The following is a 24859-nucleotide window of genomic DNA, read 5'->3' as shown; positions in this document are numbered from 1 at the left end:
AGAGGGACATTGGCCGTGAGAGGCTGTCTGAGCTTCTGTTATCTGTCCAAGAGAAAGCTGACGTGGTAATTCTCAAGTAACTAACAAGTAAATAACATAAAGGCCTAAATACAAACTGTATGAAACTGACTTGGCTGTTAATGTGAAACCCTAACACTGTGTACAATTAGTGTTGTTTTTCCATTTAATCTCCTCAAACCCAGCTGAATGACTCTTTCGAGACAGCCGCTGAAGCCGTATTGATTTGACCTTCAGCTAAAAGAACATAAAGCTGAAATGTAGCTTGTGAGAACATGTCGTGGATGGTTGAAGGAGGCCAGAGAGGAAAAAAAAATAAAAAATTAATAAATAAATAAAGCGAGCTTTAAGCACAGGTCATTCAAGACAGCAATAGACCTCTTGCTGCTTTCTAAATGAAAAGGCAGGAAGGGAGAGTTAATCACCGAACCCGTCACGCACAGTCGAGAGGTCTGGAGACCAGTGATACGTCATGGCACATGCATTATAAATGAAAAAGAAACAAAGGTGGAGGTGGTAAATATTAAAGGGTCGACACCTAAATTGTACGAATAAAGCGCTCCTGCAGTAAATATGTGAACTTCAGCCTTAGCTCATGCTCTCCAGGGATGTTCATAAACGGTCGATAAAAAACCTCAGCGAATGCACACATGCACAGTTCGAATACACTCACTCACACACCTACTGCACGTTGTCACATCTGTGTGGAGGGCACGTTCAAACACAGGATCCTAAAAGCCGTGAATGACCGGATGAGTGGATGGATAAATGATTTTATCTACGCAAATAAAAGATATTACATTAATATTAAACACAGCACAGAACAATAAACTGTGCATGTTCACAAGGGTGGAGTTTTCCAACTTATGGGTGTGTTCGATTGAATAAGGGGCAGTGATTTGAGGCTGAGTCAGCCATAGAGGGACTTATATCGTTATATCAAAACGACTACAGTTTAAGCCTGTTTTCCTTTCAGCGGATGAAAACGATGCGTAAGTTTCAATTAGGGCTCGTTTCACGCTGAGATTCCAATTTCCTTACTCCAGTGGTTCAAAAAGTGGATCCCCTGAGGGGGGTGTTGGGCGGGTGGCTGTTTCATTTCGCCATCATTTCATTTAGCACGTTACATCTCCGGCGAGCTCTCGGATGTGCAGACATCAAAGTCAAACATCTATATAATCTGCGCATTAACACGTTTGATACGGTCTAATGAATCACCTCAGTGTTGCAGAGGCTTGAAGCTGTTCACGTGTTTTGAAGAGAGAAGCTCTTCTTTTCAGCAAAGTGACCACGTGGAGTGTTTTTGCAGCTTCCTCAAGCTGATGATTCAAGATGATGTAATTGTCTAGAGGCTCTAATGTCGAGCATCCCCATAAATATAGTGAGATGGAGCCGACAACGTGCTGACATTGTGAGTGGTCACACACACACACACACACACTAGAGTAGTATGTCGACGCACCTGTGTCTTCACCAGTCAAACAGAACAAAGGCACAAGGCAAACCCTTATATGGTTGGGCATAACAAGATCCACACTTTTTGATTGGATGACACATAATCAAGATCCCAAAGCCGGGAGAATGAATCTTAAAAACGTACATCACCACCCAAAGGAAACAGGACAAGTTAAGTTCTTTATTAGGGTCAAAGGGTTCAGCTGTGTGAATCCAGTAGGCCTCCCACTGAGACTATGCATTCACCACCATGTGCCACCACCTCTAGGACAAGGAGAAACTTTTTTTATGTCACTAAATTGTAACGAAGCCACAGAACCATGATTTGCATGCAAGTAGTGTCGTGCCTCAGCACAGTCCACACATCATACAGCGGTCCTGCTGTAGTAGTACACTTCAGTAGTACACGTCATCTACGCACTTTAATGTCCGAGTGGTTTGGTTTACATTCAACAAAGACACCTTTGAAGACTAGATAAATGGCATTTCACTATGACCAAGTACTTTATATACAGGTTTGCTCTGTGCCTCTCGTTCTGTTTGACTGCTGAAGACACAGGTTGCATACAGCACACTGATCTGTACAAGTCTTTTGGTGGTACAGGAACCCTCTCTTTCTCTCTTTCCCTGCTCTTTTGATGCCATCCCACTGACTGAGGCCTGTAATTTGGAATGTGTCTAATGGATAAATTAGCCGTCAACCAATAAATCTGTAGAAAAAGGAGCCACAGAGGTTCATGTGATCTGACCCAGGAAACCGCTCAGTGAGAATAGCTGAGCCGAGAGGGACGAGCCGTGGGAGGACGGAGCGCTGTGAGTTACGGCTCTGCTTGGCCATAAACGAAACCAGCAAAGGGGCTTTTGAAGCCAACAAGACCATGGGTCAAATTCGTAGTCACAGACATTTGTGTGTCTTTGGCGTTCAAAGATGTGGCCTACGTTTGGCATTTATCTGGTGGAAAGAAATCTCACATATGTTCAAAAGAAGAGGGAAAGTAGAAAAAAGCTCTTACAGCAGGGTATGTAGAATCTCCAGTAACGAAAATGTGTCACACTGACGACTGACTGACGACATCTCACGTCATTTTTTGAAAGCCAATCCTGTTTCTGCCAGGCCTCAGTTTGGTTAAGTGGAAGCTTATGCGACACAGCCGCCCTTCTGGCTGACGGGATACTTGTTGCCTGTCTTGACCTTTAAGTCAAACTGCGAAGAAATGCCTTAAAAAAAGAAGCATCAGCAAAGCCAGACGGCGTGCGTACAGATGAAAATGATCGCGGTGCTCCTTGTTTCTCATCATCAGGGAATTTGAACTTCAACATCACGTTTTCCTCTTTTTTTTTTTTTTTTTTTTTATCAGTGGATGTTTTTTCTTTCTTTTGACTCCAAAATTTACAGACAGACGATATAAGACACAAAACAGTCACACGAGGCTACAAATTACAAAGTAAATTGCTTTATCGCACGTGTTTAGTACAAATCAGGTGGGCTGTGCGGATCGGGAAGTGACACAGCCTCATGTAGGTGCTGGCGTGGCAGAACATACTGTACATCATGCTGAACAGTGTTGCATTTGTTACCGTAAAGGTCATTTTAGAGGCAAGAAATCTATGAGAAGAAAATATGGTTTGGCTCGAGAGAATAACCACATGTAAATGAACTTATGATCAATATTTAAACCTGCACCATATATTACATTCTACCTGATAAGTCAGGTTCTTCCATGTTGTCCAAGATCGAATCTCTTTTCCCTGCTATTCAGCATTTTAATGTCTTTGCGTTGCTCCATCTCATGCTTGTGATAAATCAGAACAGAACAGATTGTGGATTTCGTGGTACATTTACTTACCTTTGAAGGATTTGCTTATCTAGCCCAGCCGTCAAATAGCCCATAATTTCACAGCAAAACACGCTGTTCTGGTTTTAAAGAAGAGTGATAAAATGCTGTCAAATACAATGCGGTTGTCACTTCTTTACAACAATCCCCAGCTGATCCCGCTGCCAGACGTAACTTTGCTGAAGGCAGCATGAAAGATGAAGACCCAGATGAGAGTCGTTTACATTTCTATCCAGCAAATAGTGTTTCTTCGCACATGCGTTTCGATTTTGGTACCTCTGAGGGCCGTGTTTGATTTAGTTAGTTTAGGAATACTTTGCAGCAGTGGATATTGCACTTTTGGAATAAAACTCTTCAAATATTCAAAGGTCAGAGACTAAAGCGCCTTGAGAACATGGCTCCACATCTAAGCGGAGCCTTTTCTGACTGATGTTTAAACACGATGGATGATGGGAACATGTGGTTCAGCATTTCTTTTTGTTTATTCTGCAGCTTGCTCTCTTTAATCCCAAGACGTGAGATGTGCTAACGCGGTGTCTGCACCTGCTGAACTTGCTGGAGCGATTAGCTGCCTCCGAGGTTTATCACAACATGCAAAGATAAAAAAAAAAAAAAGTGTGGATTTCAATTTAGGTCACGCAAAATATCTGGCACTTGAACTTGATGTTTCACCAATAGCTGTGAGTACACCAGTCTACTTGTAAATAAGGCGATGTGAGGGATAATGTCCCGGCTTGTTGAGCAGCTACAAGCCCTCAGTCTCCACAGAAAAGCAGCATCGGAATCAGCAGTGATTGCGAGGTGCAGAGGAGCCTCTTCCTTATCAGTTAATGGATGAGTACACTGGAATGTCGCTCTATTCTCCACGCTGACATTTAAAGTGATGAGCCCTGCTCTCCAGCCCAAACACAGGACTGTCAGACTGCTGGGGAGACGAACACTTTAATCCCAAAGATAATAAAAATACATGGTGGCAGCAAAGCCAGGTATGCGATTGGCTAATCTCCCAGCAGCCTGTGGTGATGGTGGTGAGGGGGGGGGGGGACATCTCACAATTGATTTCTAAAGCTTTTTGTTTGCCTTGCATCCCATATTGTTATCTCCCATTAAAAGAGTGTGTGCGGAGACTTGCATCCACACATAAATCACAAGGCTTGGGTTCAGCCTGCTTGCAGAGGAGTAATCAATTATAGTCCGAGCCAGACGTAGAGGAAGAGGCTGAGCTTGCACCCCTGGCTGCTCACATTATCATAATCATCCTCCTCCAGTGACGCAAATTCAAACCTGGAGACGAGCTCAGTTCGTGAACCACCTGACAAATGTTACAAAGTGAACACAGAACAGTGGCGTCTGCGATTAAAGGATGTTTTGTTGTGAAGGGTTAGTGCGCGGATAAGTGTCGATTGGAGCAATTTACGTTGTAGGATTGACTGGAGAGAGATAGAGAGGGAGGTTTTAACATGAATCAGTAGACAGTCATAGCTGTACTACCTCAGATTATTTCATCAGATAAACCTGCAGCTGCTAAACCATTTGAAATAATGACATATTCTCATACACTTACATGACTTTATTTATAAACTTGAGTATCAAGAAATAAAAAACGCATATTAACGCTACCAAAAGTGTTGTTCCCTCATTAAAAAACTTAATGGAAAGTGAGAAGATAAAAGTAGTCTTCCAGCAGCAGCATGGAGCTGCGTTTGTCCTCGCTAACGAGGCACTGAGCTGCTAATTGAAGGATCATATGGGAGTGAGGGTACGAGGTCCTGCTAACAGATGGTAGGAGCCTGGAGTCAGATAAATAAACCATTATCCCAGCAAGGAGATACCGCCGTGCGAGCGAGGGAGCCTCGTGCCAGCTTCACTTTCGACTCAGTTCCAACATGAAACGACAAGAGTGTATGATGTCAGATCTTAGTTATCAACTGATTGACCAACAACAGATGATGGAAAGAAGCTGCCACTGCAGGATCCACGTGAGGGAAAGTCTGTCACGATGATTAGAGAAAACAAATGAGAATGAAATCTTTGTTATCAACCTTCAGCTGTGTCAGATCTGGAGAAACGGGATCTCTACTGGGGGTTGGATTGTGTTGTGTTAATGCCACCCTGACTTATTCTTGCCCCACTTGGATGCAGACACAGCCCACAGTCTTCATTTAGCCTCAGGACCGCTGCTATCATTACTACAAGTTGGCAAATTAGCATGAACAGTGTCTGATTCTGTGATTCCATTAAGAATTCATATCCTCTATTTAAAAATGCATTGAATAAGCACGGAAGGAGGGTTTATTACTCACTGTGAGAGATAGTGAGGTTGACCAAGCACCAGAAGGGGACAGATTTAAAGAGGGTTTGGAAGCAGATCTGAACCTGTGCTACCATTTATCCTCGTACCTAAGAGATATCCTGGTGGATGTTCTATCACAGACCACTCTCTGAAGGATTACTGGATTTCCCCACACAGATTGTCTTGTCCTTGACTAAGCTTTTTTGCTTGCTTTGTGCTTCACTTGTAAGTAATGTTGGATAAAAGTATCTGGCAAATGACTAAATGTAAATGCTGAAGTAAGAGCCCAGTGCTTTCACCTTGGTCTAACAGCTGATTCACACTTTCCGCAACCCGTGTCAGCTTCAGTGCTCGTGACATAAATTTCCAGAGTCCATGAGGGTTGGAAGCAGACTTTCTATAAAGACATTTTGCGTGCAGCCCAAATAGTTGTCTCCTCACTGTTTGTGCATGTGTCAGGAAAGTAAACCGGACGCTTGTTTCATACATCGAAGACATGCGATGTTTATGTCGACGTCCTCGACACAGTTCTCGCGAAGCAGTTACACATTCGCTTTTGTGATCTTCACACTGTCGTGTTGTTCAGTGAAACACAACAAACAAGCGAGCACCTCTGCTTGCTGTCGCTCCTGTTCAGAGTTGCCATCGTGTTTTATGTTGTGCATTCAGGGAATGTGTCCATGTATGTGGAGAGCGCAAATTATGACTTGGTCTTAGGTCTAAATTTAAAATTTGGGGTCAAACTAGTGGAAAACACATCTGAGTTCCATTCACTTTGTGCTGTACAGTACGCAAAGAGTGAGCAGTTCCAACTAGAGCACACGCTCAGCAACGGAAACCATTCAATTCATACTATGTCAGCTCTTGTGTAATTTGAATTCCACTTGCCTCACTGTATAGGGCCAACTTAATACCTGTATAACAAATGACAGGTTGCAATAACATTTCAAACTTCATCACATATAAAACAATAATTTATTATTTCTCTGATTTTACAAAACATCAAATTGTGTTTCTAACTAAGGATTTGTTGAGCCGTTCTTCTGCTCACTACAGGAAACCCTAGGAAAACAACATCGACTACAAGGTGTGCTTGAACAGACAAACATTTCGAATTCAACAACGTGAGAAGCATCCTTCTCTAAACGTACACAATGATATCGCATGACGTTTTCTTTGTTACGCAACAGATGGCACATTGCTGGTGGTATTAATGTTATGGACATTAAATATGGACATAAGCACGAATAAAGAGAAATTCAAACTAAAAAAAGTGGATATTTTACAAAATTTTATTTTTTTAATTTACAAAAGTCCTTTAGAAAAGGATTATGTGTTCTACTTTGCAGGAAAATAGCATTGTTTCCATAAAAGCATTTAGTACGCATAACAGTAAAATACTGGTAAGAGATATATAGTACGAATAAAATAATGTAAAATAGTGTAAATGCTGGCTGTTTATGTATGGCACACAGTCTTTGCACACTTTCGAAACCTTCCAAAAAGTCAAACATTGCGTTTTTTTTGTTTCCAAAATTACTGAATAGAGCAAGCACAAAGGTAGAAAAGGTTTGAAAATCATCCTCATCGCCATGTCGCACTCATGTGCAAGTCCAACCATCATTTATAAAGGACCTTCTCTTTCACCGCTGTGGTGGAAAGTGTTTCATCCAGAAAAGGCTTTCCTTATTTCCTATTTACAGAATGTTGCCACTTTGAACGAGGCAGCAATCTCTACCCCAACTGGTAGTGTCCTATGTACAGTCCATTACACTCCTCTGTCCTGACCGGGGCTTAGACTGTGGTCACAGACAGAAGTGAGTTGTAAACCCTGGTGCCATCTGGTGATTTAGTACCATGGGTGAGCAGTTCCTGGATGGTCATCCAATTGTCAAATATTTTCTTATTCCTCTTTTTCATCATCTTTTTGTGGCTGAGTTCGATGATATTGGGCTCCTTTTTGTCCTCCGGGGCGGCCTGCTCCTTCAGACAATCGGCTCGGCTCTGCTTCATGAACTCGCGGCGTAGCCTCTGCTCCTTGGCGCGAACGGCGTGCTGCTTCCTCTCCTCCTTGCTCCAGTAGCGCCCCATCTTCAGCTCGCTGATGGCGTCGTCGTCTGTGGTCATCCCGCTGCGCTCCTCGTGAATGCGGAGCGCGCGCTCCCTCAGCAGCTTGTCCCGCACAGGTCGCTTGGTGATGTACCGTGTGCCGTCGCTGCGGATCTTTACCTTCCACTCCATTTTAGGCTCCAGGTCGCTCGGGCTAATGGGGTCCCGGCACATGCTAACCAGACTCATCTGGCTCTGGGCGTACTCCACAGCTGATTTCTGCTGGATCAGCTGCATGTAGCTCTGGTAGTGCTGGGCATGGGCAGGGATATGGGCGTGTTTGTAAGGTGAGTGCGGCTGGGAAAAGCCCCTGCTGGACTTACTCGACTCCCCCAGCTTCCTCTCCTTGCCCTCTGCCGGTAGGACTCCATCTAGATCCTTTGGGCACCCTCTGCTCCGGCTGGGGCCACAGGCTTCTTGTACAGGGGACAGTAGGGGCTTGAGCATCCGGCTGTTGGAGCTGGATGTCCCTGCTGTACCCTGGTTCTCTGCTCCTCGGCGGAGCGAGTTGTCTGGAGACAGCTCCAGAGTGAGAGGCGTGCTGCGGCAACTTTCCCCAGTGTTGTAGGCGCTGGAGCTGTCCTTGTCTGATTTCTCTGGCAGTTCTGTGATGTCTGAGAGCTCGTGGCGACGTGCGTCGATGCTTGTATTGTAATTGCGGAAGCCGCTGTTGTGGAGCATCCAGGATTCACGGCACTGCTCCCTCAGCTGCTGCATCTTGTGAGCACGAACGATATTTAGACATTCGAGCTCGATGGTGCGCAGCTCCTCGTTGAGCAGCTCCAGCTCTTTGTCCACGCCCTCCTGGTCTTGACCTTCTGCTCCAACACCTTGATAGTACAGGCTCTGGGCTGCGCCGCTTCTCATCTGGCACTTCAGCTCCAGGAGTTCTCTGAAGCGCTCACACTCATCAGCTGGGATGCCCAGGAAGTCAGTGTCTGCGTTGTCGGCAGAGATAAATGACTCGCTGCTGAAGGGCAGGTCGGTGCTACCCAGGGTGTCTTGGCTGTAGGTCAGCTTTCTGCAGCTGCCCAGTGTGTTGGAGGCCGTGGTCTGGTCATCACCAAGGTTCTCCTGCTCTGAACTCTCATCATTTCGCGTACTCTCATCAGTGCGACCCACACCGCTGTCTTTCTCGTGGTGGTTTGACAACAGCGTGGCTGTGTCGGTGGTGCCTCCATCCTCCTCATGCTTCTTCTATAAAAACAGACAATGAATAGTTCAGAAACAGTCTCACCCAACATAATCTATAGATGAGCATATGTATTAGTGCAGATGGATTGTGTGTGTGTACCTGCTGCAGCATGCTGGCAGTGAACTGCATGGCCTGATGGTGCTGCTGCTCCAGCATGTCCATGTGGAGGTCGTCCAAGAAGTCATTCCTGTCATCATCCATCCAGCCCTCGTCCAGCTGAGATGCAGAGGGGAGATGAGATGCCTCATTAGATACAAATCTGCCACTAAAAGCTTTCACTCCAAAAATAAAAACATTTACCTCTAGTTTGTTGACATGGAAACAAAAGTCACTTTGAAGGACATCTCAATCTTAACCTTTCCTGAGCTCACATCATAATGGTGCTAATTACCTGGATCTCTGGTCTGGCAACCAGCAGAGAGATATTCTGGTTCCCCTCGCTGGTCAGGAGTGCTACAGCGTCCTCCCGGTTCTGGATCTCAACACCATTTATCTTAATGGACACAGATGAAATATTATATATAAAACAGTTTACAACTGACATTGTACCTCCACCTGAAAAATCAGCTAAGATAAATAGAAGTACAGCTCTCTCAGCTAGACAGTGACATTACAGACGCCTTACCTGGATGATTTTGTCCCCTTCCCTAATTCTACCATCTTTTGCAGCAATGCTGTTCGGATCAATCTAAAGAAAACAGAGAAAAGAGGTGTAAGGTTACTACTAACTCACTTTGTCCTCTGTCAGATCATTGTTTATGTGTTTTAGTGTATTTCATGGCTGCACATCATACCTCACTAATGTATATTCCAGCTTCATCCTCATCATCAGTCCTATAACAGATCGTCAAGCCGAGTTTGTCTTGAATATTGGCTCGATACAAATCCACCTCCTGGTAAGACAACAGCACATATACATTATGTGTATGTGAATGGAATGAATATATTGACTATTAAACTGAGATCATGGAGTGGAGCAACAGCAATCTATCAGTTAGTGTAATGAATCTTTCAGCTGGAGGCAGGGAAGCCGTAGCTTTTCTTACAGACCCACTGACAGCATGAGAGATGATGCAGTGGACTATAGACAGACAGGGGCCCGTTTTTCACTTGTCAACACCTGTAGTCTCCCAGGTACAGATAAAGATAAGAGCACTCGTGTTCTCTGAGGGCAGAGGACAAGCTCTGAGACTGTTAACCCCACAAGAACTCAGTTGAATACTGTCCACCTAAGACGATCCTTAAGGAATAGCATGACATTTTGATACATGTAGAATCTTCATTTGCTTCCTCACTGAGAGTTTCACAAGAAGCTCAATAACTCTCTTATGTTTCTGAGGTAAATACAGTGCTGCAGGCAGGAACCGGTTGGTTTAGATTAGCATAAAAACGGGAAATGGGGGAATGACATCTTAAAATAACCTATTAGGAGACTGAGTCTCAAAATGCTAAACTATTCTTTTCCAGTTAATTTGACATTTCATTGTTGAGTGACTACAATGCACACTGAGTGACTGATCGGACCCAGGATCACTGCTTCATTTGTCAGCCCTTCTTTTCCAAAGCGGAGAGTCTCTCTTCAAGGACACGCGAGTTAGTCTGTGTGTATCTGCTGCGCATCTGCCATTAGCCGCTCTGAACTTCACCTCATAGGTCATCCATGGCTATCATCTGTATCAAACAGTAGGTGGCTGGGGTTTAATAGGAGGGGGTTTAGGTGTCAATGGAGGTCACCGAGGAGGCACAACAGAGGCTTGATCATGGCCTCATCAGGCATTGTTAGCGTGCATCATCAGAGGGATCACTGCAGACCTATTATCCCTGCCATCTAATTATCCACCGGGCCTCATCTCCACTGTATAGGAGCAGAGGAAGACTTATTAGGCCCTGTCACTTATAAGTAATGATGTTGCCGTTGTGCATCTGCTGGAACAAACCAGCAACTCGAAACCTGTCTGGCCTACATCTCAGTGGCCGTATGCAGGGATCATAACACATCAGTAGCAGTGTGCTATAAGGCCATTCGACTGGAGACACAAAGGCGACCTCTGGTCTGGTAATGGGGCAATAATGCACTGAACATCTAAATGTAAATCTTCATTGGTAGACAGTGAGGGAAGATGATGTTTACCTCATATTCCAGCTCCTCGCGTTCAATGTCCTGCTGTATGCCCTCCAGGAAATCATTGGGGTCAAAATATGCATGTCCAGGAGGATGCCTGAGAAAAAAAAAAGCATAGCTCTTAAACCGGAGACAAGTGGAATGATGATGAGTGTAAATTGAAACAGAAAAACAGCACTAACACAGTTGTCAATCTGGATTTAATTTTGCCCCAGAGTTTGACAATTAAATGAGAAGTAGGGAGGAAGTAATGGGAAGTCGAAGTAGAAATCACTCTCGAATCTGATGTATTGGAGCTACATCCGCAGGCTAATCACAAATTAACATGCCATGTTATTAATTTGACTCAGAAATCAATTAAAGAAATCACTATTATTCATTAAAGGGCAACTGCAGCTGCCATGTAAAAATGAAGCCACCCTCTCTGAGCTCGAGGGCCTAACACACTCACACGCACACACGCACACACACACGCGCGCACACACACACACACACACACACACACACACACACACACACACACACACACACACACACACACACACACACACACACAGGAACAATGGATGCAATTTGGAAATGTGCAAATGCAAATGAAAAGAACCATCATTTCAATGTGACTGTGTGCCTCAGAGGAGCTGTCATCTCCCAAAAGTGACACATTTTGCCTTCAAACGTCAGACACGTGCTCTGTGATCACAGCGGTGTGGTCTGGAGAACAAGATAAGGTGTTGGTGTTGCTCCCTTCATAAACTATTAGGGTGAAAGGTCGATTGTCTCCAACTAAAGTAGAAACCTTGAAAATATGGCATAAAATTGTCCTGTATTTGCTGTATAACAAGCTTTTTATCATGTGTTTCAGGCCAGTCTGCCTCTCTTACACTTCACTTCTCTGTACTATGGTGATGCATAAAATAAGTTTGCAAACAATAAGTTCCACCAAGCAGGTTGCCAGTGAATTCAAGCTCGTTTGTTTTTTAGTCTCCCAGCACCCACTGAGAACTGTACTGAACTGTTCTGGTACTTACTCCTCTGGAAGCAGATACTCCTCCAGTTCCGTCATAGGGGGTGAAGAGGGAGGCAGCTTGGTAAGGGCCATGATGTGCTGGAGGGTGATGTCGGTCTGGGTGCTTATGTCCGACACCTCCGTGTCAATAGCGGAGGTGACCAGTTTAGGGTGCGGGGCCCGGCGCAGAACCTGGACCATGATGGGCTCCTTGGCGGTACGGAAGGCCTCCACTGCCTGGTCGTGGGTGGCCTTGGACAGGTCCTTGCCATTGACCTGGAAAACAGAAAGAGAGAAACCAATCAGCAATTGTCATTAAAGTTTTTATGTTTTTTGTTGATTGATAAGAGGAAGGAAATTATTACACTGATGAAACAAGGGCACATTATTATTATTTCCATTTAGTGTTGCAATTTCTGAGACTAGAGAGGATATTCATTACACCAAACAGATGAAATCATAATCTCCGATGATTAAGGTTTCACATGAAGAACTGTGCCCACACAATTCAGCAGCAATATTCTGTTTGAGAAATGACTCATTACTGCCTCAGCTTGTTTTATGGGGTCACAGTCGGACCAAATAGAATAAGACCTTAATTAGGTAGAGTCTCTCTTTAATTAATCAAGGTTATTAGCTGAGGCTGCATGGAGGAGCTCTCATTTAGCTAACTAATTTCACAGCAGAGGATATATTTGACCTGCCGCCAGAGACAGTAGAGCGTTTGCCGCGCGTTAACCTGGGAAGATTCATTTGAGCACAAGGCAGCAGGGTGTTTCGGGGAAGAGCCTCATTAAGTTTGGTTGAGCCACTTAAGGCCTCTGTGTGCTGATGAAAGATGAGAGCGGACGCTTTAAAGTCCCTTGCTCCCAACAGAATGTGTCACTGGATCCAATGAGAATTACAATTAAATAAAGAAGATTTTAAGTCTCCACAAACTGTCTACCATGTCAGGCCAAGCATGCAGATTAAATATGAGGCTTCTGGCTTTAACCCACATGCTATCGTGTCACTAAAAGTGGTAGCCAGAAGACAACTTCAGGTACAGTTGCCTATACGGCATCTTGGGTCATTCCACTGGATCTCTGCCTTATCTGGCTTCACACAGAGCTGCTGTTCCATTTTCAATCACCACATCATACACAATTTGCTGGTTTGTGATTCCTGGATGTGTTGAGAGCTTTGATAGGATGTTAGTTTGGGGTTCCTCTCATTTTACCGGCTCCGTCTTCCTGTCTCTTCACTGCATACACAGAGACACACACACACACACACAGAGACAGATGCTCACAGCTGTCTAAGAATAAAGCTACTTCCTAGAAGAAGTTTGTAGTTTTGCAAGTCCTTAGGCGTGTCATACACCTTCTCACTCACCTCCTGATATATACTACGTGCAAATCAGTGTTTGAGGATTCATTTTCTGATAAACATGTGGCTGGTTGTGCGTCTGCCTCCAGCTTTGGACACCTCATTTATTTTATTTATTTATTTATTTTTTTGATCCCCTTAGGGAAATTGTTTCTGGTTACTGGTTTTTAAACCATCTCCAGGGAAAGAACTCAGTATGTGTACAAAACCCCGACTGCAACCCAGACAATCTAAAAGACGAGTGCATATTTCTACAAAGGAGTACATGCAGAAACCATTGCCATCACGCCTGTGTGTGTGTGTGTGTGTGTGCGCTTATAGGAAAGACAAAGAAGCTGGAAAAATAGTGGAACTTAATGCAGAAGTCAGAAGAGACTGTGCGCCCACTAATAGCCAGAGCAGATTAATGCTAATCCTGAGCCTGCAGGATAATTGGATCATCTCAGTGGACTTAAACTTCTACTTCGTCTACATCATAACTTGGTCCAAAAAAAACAAAAAGAATAGCTCATCTATTCGCAGTTTGCTCTGAATAATTTCACAGCGAGAAAAGCGAGTTCCTTCTATAGCACAATACTAATGGAAGAAATTCTTTAAAAAACAATTCCTTGAAATTTACGACCACTTGCCTCACAGGCAAAGAAGAAAAACAGCCTTGACTCTGAGCTGAAACACAACAAAAAACAGTATTATCACATCCCAGAGTCACAGTCCCTCCAGGTATCAGCAATCAGCCCTCTTAAAATCACATGGAACCTCACATCATCAACCATCTTTGTCTCCCACAGCAAGCCACGATGTTGCACATCAGCTGAGGAATACAGGGTGCTTTTGTGCTTTCTTCTCTCTGCATGCAGGCTCCAACAGTCAAACCTGGTTGCCAGGAATCCCGAGGCCACTTGAAGGCAGTGAACCAGAGACAAAGCCTTTAGCCCCCATCTTGTCGGGCCTGGAGCATTCTGCCTCAGTGCTCTCAATGGGGGCAGTCTCCTCCCCGCTGCGGAGGGGGGTCCCGCGGCCTCCATTCATTGCGCTCACCTCTGACACAGAGCGGCCCTTTGCAGCACACTGGGAAAAAACACACAACACTCCCCCCTGACACAATACACAATGCTTGACCACCGCTGAGCTCTCCAACTATGCTGTGTTAACCCTGTGCTTTAACACAGCCACGGTTTGGCTACTGGTGAAGGACAGTCCAGTTTACTTCAAATACCACCTTAACTTCACTTTTCAGCCCCTTAATCAAAAACTAGGTTTTCCTTTGTGAAATACCAAACACCTGAGCAGCATTACACATCGATGACTGACATGCAGAAATTACTCTGTCAAATTCTGGTGAATCCTCTGAGAGGGGTCTGTGTTAAACCCATTTTAATGACAAGAGGGCAGCAAGGCCCTACTTAAAGGAATACTAATTAGGTCTAAATCACACGTCTGCTGTGTCGGTGCCCAGAGAAGAATTTACGCAGCTGTGGCTTTTTGTTATTCACAGCCTATTTTCTTTCATTAAAACTTCACATTTCACAAGTCACATGTAAATACTGGATGATCTAAGAACATGTATCTCTTCCTACACAGGATTCATCTGAGGCCCTTCCAGGACGATTCAGGATTTCAGTTTTTCTTGACGCTTCAATAGCTATCAGTCCTCAGTCTTCTGGGTGATAATGAGGGGCAGCAGGGGTGAGCCATGCCGGGAGCTATCGGTGCAATATCACCCCTGAAGCGCATATCAAGCTGGATTGAGATGTTGATGTGCGAGCGCGTGTATGTGTGTGTCTGTTCAGTGATAGAGTCCACTGTCTGGCAGATAAGCATCTCTGGCAGGCAATCACTTTCATTATTTTCTTTTATTGTGGCAGATGAGGTGAGGCTGCTTAAGGTTTGCATTTTGAATGGACTGAATGTATTATCTATTCAGGTTGTCTTACTGAGGCTGAGCTTCTTATTCATGAGGAAAAAATGAACAACCACAATCATCAGTATAGCTTATAACATTATATAAGTTGTTTCGTATAAATTTAATCGACCGTTCACCAAGGCCTGCTGTCCTTGGTTACTGTTGCTATGTCTGTGGAGGGGCAAGAAATCTGCAGTTTACAATGACATGGAAAATTCCTAGTCCACATAAAACAACAGGTCCTTGATTTGAGACAGAGGCAGACAAAAGCAGAGTCAGTTCCAGAAAGAAACATGCTAAAAATGCTATTTCACTCAACATAACTCTTCGACTGCTGCTAAATTAAAGTTATGCTTCATTGTTCTTCCTACGACACAAACAAAGAGGCTCTTGGGTAAGGTACCTCAGAAAGTACAGTAAATATATGTTGCGTAATGTAGCTGCAGATAATAACCAAACATGCCAATTCATTTCTCAAACGTTGCTCCCATATTTTCATTCTTTTTTTTTTTGTGACAAGACAAACAAAAGTCTGAGCTCTTTAAAATTATGTGTATCTCTCATATTACAGCTCAATGCTGCTTCAACACACAAAGAAATCTAAAGCTTGACAGGCCTTCCATGTCTAGTTAAGTTGTTAAGCAATGATTGAATAAACAGCAGGGTGTTAGCTTATGGTCAATAATCTATTTCAGCATATTCTGTAAATAATGAGAAATATTTGCATACCCTGTTAAAAATGGGACCAGGACAAAGCAACCAGCAAAAGCTTCTGTGCCTGTAACAGGAGCTCCTGTTCTAATCATTATTATACAGATATTAAGTCATTTCACTCACTGTGTTGTGTAACATTAGTCTTTGATACGGCCATTCAATCACCACGTAATCCTTTAATAAAGAGGAGAACATCATTAAAGAGCCAGTGTTTCTGTTCTTTGGGGAAAAGCAGTGAGGTGAACAGAGTGGAAACTCTGCCAGGCGAACGGCGCCTTTCAGAGCTGGGCAGAGGAAAACCCTGGGAACTTCACTCTATAAGACAAGCATTTTAAAGAGCCTTGAGAGCCGGGGCTGCTCGCCTTCTCTTTCTGCTCGGATACACCTCTTAGATGAGTTCTTCAAAGTCTGTATTTCGGAACAGAGGCAGGCGCTGACGTGATAGGACGCACGAAGACTTGAAGGCTTATTTTCCGGAGGCCTGTATAGTGTGTGAGTGGCAGTCTGAATGTGGGTCATTCTACTCGATAAACACAGTTAATCCCTCTTTTATTTCATTTTCATATGAAAGAAATAAAATTCAAGCACTAGCTTATGCTTTCTTAATGCATGAGTGTGTAGATGTGCACGCTTTCAGCGTGTCTTTAAATCTGCAGATATTGTTCTTTTAACTGAGCGGACAAACAACTCTCCACAGTGAGGGGCTTGAAAACACAGCAGCCTTTATTTACTGCAGCGTGCAAGCTTACTGAGGTTTATAGAACAAACAGATGATAACGTAATGCTGGCTGAAAGAGAAACTGCTGTTTACTTTTACCTAACTGGAAACCAACGTAAAATGCCTAACGTAGAATAACAACTTGTAGCATCTTAAACCTGAAGGATGCTGGGAATGATTACCCAAGCAGACATCCTTCTCTACCCCTATGTGAATATATGACAGGTACAGAGAGAAATGAAGGGTGGGGCTCATAGGAGAGGTAGAACAAGCAAAAGAGCTGAAGCCCAGCACTCCACTAACAGACTTCCTCCTCTCCAATCAGCATTAGCAGCTCCACACACACACACCCACACACCCACACACCCAGACACACACAAAAAATATCTACACCAGAGTCAAGTCTGTTTGTTCTAGTCAGCAAAGTCAAGTTTGCTCCAGCCGGTGATCAAACACAGATGTACTGCACTGGAAGAGACAAAGCAGAGGAGAGGGGGGTCCGTGTGAGTCACACACACGCAAGCACACACACACACAAAATATGTATATGATAAAGTCATCTCCACAGAGGGATCACAGCTCCCTCCATGCAGGTGACATTCACAGTTAAGTCTAAATGATGCCGCAAGTAACACATATTGGCAGACTGTGACTCAGAAGAGGAGCAAGAGAAGAGAAGCAACACACTGGTGGCACACTCCTTTTAACAGCCTGATGATGGGAAATAATAATCCTTAATCATTCAAATGTTCAAGCTGGAGCTATTGAACAACTGCTTACAGCCCACATGGGCCACACATGTTTTATTCATTACAGAGTGAATAAACGCACACACAAACGAAGCACTTGTGTAGATGTATCTCATTTTACAATCAGGGAAACTCTTAATCATGTTCCTGCTGTGACTGCCTTTCTGACTGATGGAAAGTAAAAGCACTATACAAAGGGAACTAAGTCATCTGAGAGAAAATCCTACAAGCTCCTTGTGCATCTGCACAAATCAACCCATTCACGCCTGCTTGTAAAAAGGATCAGCCCGACTCCTCTGTACAGCACATTGTAGAATAACATCTTAATAACATGGATCATTGCGCTGACTCTTCTATTCCAGCAAATGAACTAGCAATGGACTTAGTTAACGTAATAATCTATAAGTGTGTTGCAAGCTCACATATGAAATGTTGTGTCCTCGTTAGTGAAGGATATGGAGTCACGTCATGGAAGGGTTAATAGGCATCTGTGGTTTGCAATGACAGTCTCATGGGACTTGTTAATCATGTCTGACATACACAATTAAAGTGACACTGAACCATGTCAGTGACATCTATATCGAGTGACATTACGAGTGCACGGCTCCCATCGAGGTGCATGGTCCTGCGAAAAAAAAAAAAATTTAAAAGGTACTTCATAGATGTAAAACTAAGGATGTATGTGGTGCATCTCAAAGTGTGTAACGGTTTAAATCTGAGAGCAAAACTATGACATGCACTTCCACAGTATCGTGTTGTGGTTTCACCTTCTGGTCCCCCTTCTTCTCCCCTACCCTGTTGACAGCCTGTTGGAAACAGGCCAACTGTTTTGCAGTGAAATCTGTTGCATATTAATACTCCCTGATACTCCAATTGCCTTTATGCATGGGCTTTACGCCAGTGAAGTAAAATTGCGTCTGAAGTAGTGTTAGTGGCGTGTTGAGTTCGAGGACAGTACATAATGTAGGTCATCTCCATTTGTAAGGCAGTATGGGTAGTAGTAAAAGTGTTTTGAAAGCCCGCCATTAAGATACAAAATGGCCTCATTAGGACAGTCACTCTGATAATGATTGGTTACCAAGCTAGCTGCTGATTGTCAGATGTCATCTCATAAAACAAACTGACATACTGTATCTCCCAACCATTTAAAGCACTGTAAGCAGCGATAATTTCTGCTAAAGTATGTTCTGGGTTGAATGAGAAAACGTCACTCTTGACGTTGATTTCTGCTACAGCAACATTGTGTTTCAATATGCTGTCAGTGCTAATTTCATAGTTCACTGCTGTTTTGTCCTGCTGTTGTCAGGATCTTGTTATGTCTCTGTTGATGCTGTGATCCCTCTGTGTCATTTGCTCTGAACTGACAGTAAGCACACGGGCTCCTGCGAGTGCTCCCCTGTGGCAGCCAGCCACCTGCTCCAGTGTTTAACAGATGTGACGGCACAACAGGGCTGATCTTAGCCGTTATTAAAAACACACAATGTCAGGCTCCAGTGGCCTCGCTCGGCGCTGGTGATCCCTGCTTTGTCTCAGTATGCCTTCCATGTCAAGCTTCATTATGGGAGCCAGGGGGCCGAACAGGCTGAGCTGCATCTCTGTTCTTTTTTTTTTTTGCTAACAGCTTTGATGGTGGGGTTTGAAGAGAATGAGGAACTGTCTTGTACAGAATTTTCCATCTCATTTTTCTGTCTGTCTAGTCCAGAGGATGTCACACTGAGACCATCTGCTGCTATGACAACATGACTTCTTGAGCCGAGCATGACATCTTTGCAGCCTTCAATCAGAAATATGGCTAATTAGGCTAACTTGGAAAGATTTGCATAGGAAATGTTCCAGCGGGCTCATTTGTAAACTTCTTTTGCTCAGCAGATCAATCATTTCTGGTTTGTGGTGATGTTCCTCTGCAGGAAACAGACAGAAAATTTGACAGAGAAAGACTGATACAGACAGGGAGAACTAGGCAAATAAAGGGTTCAGCTGATAAACTGTTGCCCATATCAGTTCAGCGTGGATCAGAGCCTAAATAGTGAGCTTGTGCTGAAGCTCTAATTAAGCTCTCGGTCTTGTAAGAGCCACTGCACGGGGCCACGGCTATTGCAGAGTGCTTCTGGAGAGATTAAGAATTCTAGGACTGTCAAACAGAGTTTCCAAGGCCTCTACCTTAAAGCTTCTGACAGAAGCAGCTGAGCTTACATCGCCACATGGTGCTTAACTTCAGCTTTGAAGAAAGGACCGAAGGGTTCAGTGCTGTCAGAAGGGTCAAGTTTAAAAGGGAGCACCGAGCTCACCGCAGCTCAGCCCTTTAATGATGATTACAAGAAGGGAAAACACTTCTCTAGGATGCTGCGTTGGCTGCATTTAATAGACCTTAACAATGGCTTTGATGGCTCTGTTGACCCGTATGCAGTAAACAAAAATTTGCAGCAGTGCAAAGCAGAAAGTAATGTATGCCGATAGCAAAGCTCTTAATTCTATCCAAACAGGCTGCTAAAGTTACAGAGCCAAGGGAGTGTTTCTAATCCTGTTAGGACTGATAAAATGACTCCAGGTAAAAAAAGAAAATGATGTTGTTGACTTTTATAAAACTGCAAAATGAAATTTTCATGCTTGCAACACGGGAGTTAGAGCTGAAGGTGTTTAACGAACTGGAAAGATTTCAAGTGTTCATGGATTATTGAGTCCTCAGAGAGATGACGGGTAGAGCAAAGCCGACACTCTGCCAGACTTTCTGATCAATAGGATATGCCTGTGTTATAGGTACAGAGAAATAAGACCACCTAGAATTCCCACAGGATGTACAAACCGGGAATGTACTTACTACTATATCGGGAATATCTGAAGGCAAGGAATAATCTGTTTTTTTCAGAGTCCAAGTCTGTGAGAAAATGTGTGAAAAGATAACAAGGAATGGGTGACACCCAAATGAATGTGCATACATGATGAATGCAGGCATGGATGAACTTGGCCATCTTTAACTAATTCTAGTAGCAGTAGTTAAAGTGTATGTTCACACATTCTAGTATAACATATGTAATGATTAAACAGATGAAGAGTGTCAGTGAGCTGGAGTAGTTGCATTTAGAGCGTAATGTGTGATGTCTTGGATTGATCATTGTGGTATAATTGGCTAAACTCACCATTTCTCATACTTCTGGGTAAATAAACAAGCTATTAAGCTCCTAGTTGTATTATTACTATAATTCAGTTACTGTCTGGGTTAAAAGGGAAATAATTACATATGAGAGATGCTGTTTAGGAACTTTACTAGGTCAAAGTTTCAACTGTTCCAGCATCACAGCAGACAAGTTCAAGTCAGGTCCATGTTATAACAATTTAAGTATGTCTCAAGTAAAAGTGTCCAGTTGATATCTCTGTCTTACAGTAAAGTCTTTACATAATTTCAGTCCTTTTGTTTCCTAGAAGTGAAGGGGAAATAAGGAAAATGTTTGAAGATTGTGGAGAATGTTTGTTTTGCTTTGTTTCTTCAAAAACCAAACAATGAAAAGTAGAGCTGGCATGGGCTGATTACTTCTTGATTATTGACCATTAGTTGGATTGTTGGTTAAGACAAATTAGGACATATGAAAACATCGCCTTGGAGCCAAAATGACAAATGACTTGTGACGTTACAAATCTGCACACTGACTCTTTGCACAGTGGCAGATTGAGTAACTGACTGCTGAATGTAGTAGGTGACGGACCTGTCGACGCAGGATAACTGACAGGCGAATTGACACTGTGACCGCGGTGGAGGCAGAACAAAAGAAATGACAGTGCTCCACCAGTCCACACACAATGTTTTTGCTATTGGTTGGTTGGGGGTGGACAAGTGGAGAGCTTTGTGACCCCAATATTAGCATCCATAATCCATTTATTATGCCACTGAAAAACCCCTTCTTTTCTTTTAGACAAGCCAAAACCTTTTAGTCTTTTTCTTTTCTGAGCAGACCTCATCAAAGGCGAACTATCTGCAGGCACGATGTCAGACTCCTCCTGTTATCTCCCCCTGACAAGAGGGAGCTGTTTTTTTAGGGAAGAATAATGAGCAAGATCCACAGAAAGGCTTGATCATTACATTCATTTTAACTAGCCACCAGCCGACCAGCACCCTGTGCAGTAAATGGAGATGTAATTTGGTGTGATAGCAGGATAACACTTGGCCAGGGTCCATTATGGATGAAAAGACAGAAAAAAAAAAGAAAAGTTACTGAAACCAGTTCTTAAAGACGTACGTTTGTCAGACTCATCCGCTGTCTGCTGTCAGACAGGTCAGTGTTTTCACTCATTAGACCAGACGGGCACTTGAATCCGAAAACACTCTCAGATGAATAAACCAGCACTCTGAGTGTGTTGTCTCAATTAAAGTTGACACTGCAGCAAAGCATGGAATGAGCAGAGAATGGCAACACGTTGTAGGTTTTTGTTCTGGAGCACCACATGCAAGTCACAGAGCAAATGATCTACACACATATTCTCCACTGAAGGAATACATAACAGTCCCCTAAGCCAGGCTAGATTTCATTCTGACTTCAGTGTGAAACATCTCTTTTTATGCTACAGCTACTGAGTTCATCTAAGGACAGAGAGAATCCAGACAGATAAGTAGAAGATTCATTACTCAACTGTCCATTGCTTTAAACGGCTGAAAAATTTGCATAATTTATGTTTTATGTAAAACCATAAATTGCATTTGATCATTTTCAATACGAGTGCATGAAGAAGTTAATAGATGATGACAAATGCCAATCACAGGCTCTCAACAGACAACAGTAGAAGCCATAAATATTCCATTTACTAGACTATAGAATATATGCTGCTGCTGATAGACTCTTGTGTATTCATTATTAGTTAAACAATAAATCAGTGAATCATTTCAGCACTTAATCAGCATTGTATTGTTAGGAAGTATTGTTTAATGACTCTTACAAACTGAAAAAAGGCAAATGACAAATCCTATTCTGTGCCCTCATGTGAAAACATTCTCTCAGTGTGTTAATGGTGCATCTATAACACGCCTGCTCTATTTTCTTTCGTGGAAAAAAAATGTGCAAAACAAGCAGTGGAGTGTTAAATATAAACTTCAGTGAAAGTCAAACAGGGGTTAAAGCTTGGAAAGCTCAGACTCAGCATTCAGTTGACAATGAGGAGGTGGGCAGAGATCTGCACACACTAGCAGACACATTGAGAGAGCTGTCACCTCTTCATCACCCCCCCTCCTTTAAGCACAGGGTGCCACCTCTTGCTGACCCCAGCGGCCAGAGTTCAGGCTGCTCAGCTGCAGGAGCGGGCAACAGCTCCACTCCACTTTTCTCTACTCCCACTCAGCGAGTGACCCCGTAGACATAAGCGGAGCTAACGGCCACGCTTCGACAAGTCAGTACATACAATGAAAAACAGACTGTGGCTACTGCCAAAATAGCCGAAAGTACAATAAGAAAACCTAAAAGCATGAAAGTGAGTTTAAAGAACTCTTCCTCCAGCTAGGTCACAGTACCTGACAGACTTCATAGAGTAGTTTATATTGCTCCTCAGGCTTCTGCAGAGTACAGAGGCTGCATCCCATGGTGGAGCAGATCACACCATCCAGACTCTCCCTCCAACTACTCCAGCAGGAGGAGAGAAGCAGTAGATATCTTCTTTTTCTTCTTCTACCCTCTGAACTGACTTCCCTCCGTCCGCTCTGTCTTTCTTTCCACAGCCACACAACCACTTTGGCTGACAGGATTGACTTCTCCTCAGCTTGTGGCTGAGCGCTCAGCCTCGTCTTTTACACACATACATAAAGGCGCGCGCACACACATGCACACACGCTCCCCCCACCTCCTCTCCTTGCATGCTCCCACCCTCTCCAACGCTCTCCAGCCTTCTGCTGAGCTTACGGAGGTTGGTGCAAAGGCTTCAATATATACACCCCCCTCATGTTTATTAAGCAGCCACTCACTGATTATTCATAAAGGCGGGGTAGGCTCCCCCAACTCATGAATGGGATAGACTGACATCACACAAAATGTGTTCTCAATTAATAGGCATCATTAGAGCTACAAGCTGTCTGACGGAAAGGCTTTTCATTTCATGACAGCATTAATATGTTTCTTTAAAGGGTGCTTGGAATCAAGTTTGTTAGCATCTGCAGACTTGTGATTTGAAATCCAACTCCACATGTATGCTTACTTCAAGGCATTTCTGAATGACAGCAGAATTAGCACCAAATATGTGTCTAAAGCAACTTTGTTGTAGAAATAACCCGTGTCCCAGTTAAATTAACACTTAGACACTGAGCATTCTTTCCTTGTGTATTTCTCTGCAAACGCACAGACTCAAAGCCAGGGAAAAACAGTAACACAGATAAATATTTATGCTGGCCCTCTCCAGTGCAGCAGGACAAACATTACCCAGCGGAGTATCTTACGCTTCGTATCATACAGTACAGTTCACTGGGTCCTTCATGAGGTCTGCTGTGTGCAGACAGCGGGTATGGCTCTATAAGCCAGAGCTGGCATCTGTCCTGCTGTCTGCTCTGGTGCCACACAGCCAGCCAAAGATAAATGTCCATTAGGAGCAACAAGGGTGACAAAAGCTCCTGCTGGTTACAATCGCTTGGCTTGTAGGGGTCAAAAATGGAAAACATTGTATTTCCACAGGCAGAGGAAGAATTTCACCATATGATTCCCCCTCCCTTCGTGATACAATCCCACTCTCGTGAAATATGAAAGATAATTTCAATTTAGTCCATACTGCTAAGCTGCATACCTGGATACATTTCATGGCAGGAGGAGGGGAAAATGGTCCTGTGGGACAAACCCTGACTGCTGGTGATAGTGTTATTTCCTCCGGCCAGATGTGTCCACTGATCCCTATCTATCAGCACTTCCACAGCTCCAGCGCTTCCCAAAGACAGATTCATTATTAGAGAGAAGGTTTACAGTCAAATGTCACGCAAATTTTATGTAAATTCTTTTAAATGCCACAGAAAGGAAAACGTTAAGCCTAAACAAAGCACAAAGGTCAACACTGTAAGTCAGCTATATTCTGCCATTTTTTACAGCGTAACATGCAGAAAGTTACTGTACTATGAAGCACAAATCTAAAACTTTATTTTAACAAAATCCAAATGCTAGTATTTGCAACATTTTGGATGAATCATAATTTACAATTTTTGGCTACAAACACTACCACAAATGTGTTTGGCATTGTTGTGTATTGGCAAAAAACCCTCCTGCCTCAAGCAAAGTTTTAGAATTTTATCAGAATTACAGTTTTACCAGTACTTTGTGTACTTTGCCTCTCTAATTTCTAATTGACCCCAAAAAACACTTCTCTCCATGTTTATATTCTATCCAACAGCTATTAATCAAAAGCTGTCTTTAAATAAAT

General features: G+C 43.4%; 1 protein-coding gene across 2 annotated transcripts in view; it reads right to left on the bottom strand.

Annotated features, from left to right (window-relative positions):
- Positions 1-6879: 6879 nt before the first annotated feature.
- pdzrn3b (PDZ domain containing RING finger 3b) overlaps positions 6880-24859 on the bottom strand; it is an 85088-nt gene continuing 67108 nt past the window's right edge. The window contains exons 1-8 of one of the 2 annotated variants that reach the window (XM_026346940.1): positions 14163-22163; positions 12056-12309; positions 11037-11124; positions 9700-9798; positions 9531-9593; positions 9297-9398; positions 9005-9121; positions 6880-8907 (exon numbers count right to left, since the gene is read on the bottom strand). In XM_026346940.1, the coding sequence (XP_026202725.1) occupies positions 7396-8907; positions 9005-9121; positions 9297-9398; positions 9531-9593; positions 9700-9798; positions 11037-11124; positions 12056-12309; positions 14163-14426 (2499 nt within the window). In that variant the 5' untranslated portion in view covers positions 14427-22163 and the 3' untranslated portion in view covers positions 6880-7395. Of the gene's footprint in view, positions 8908-9004; positions 9122-9296; positions 9399-9530; positions 9594-9699; positions 9799-11036; positions 11125-12055; positions 12310-14162; positions 22164-24859 lie in introns of those variants that run through there. The other variant, XM_026346939.1, reaches the window with a different exon arrangement.

The sequence above is a fragment of the Anabas testudineus genome, chromosome 5, assembly GCF_900324465.2.
Source record: "Anabas testudineus chromosome 5, fAnaTes1.2, whole genome shotgun sequence".
Classification (NCBI taxonomy): Eukaryota; Metazoa; Chordata; class Actinopteri; order Anabantiformes; family Anabantidae; genus Anabas; species Anabas testudineus.
This window is presented reverse-complemented; position numbering and strand designations above follow the sequence as displayed.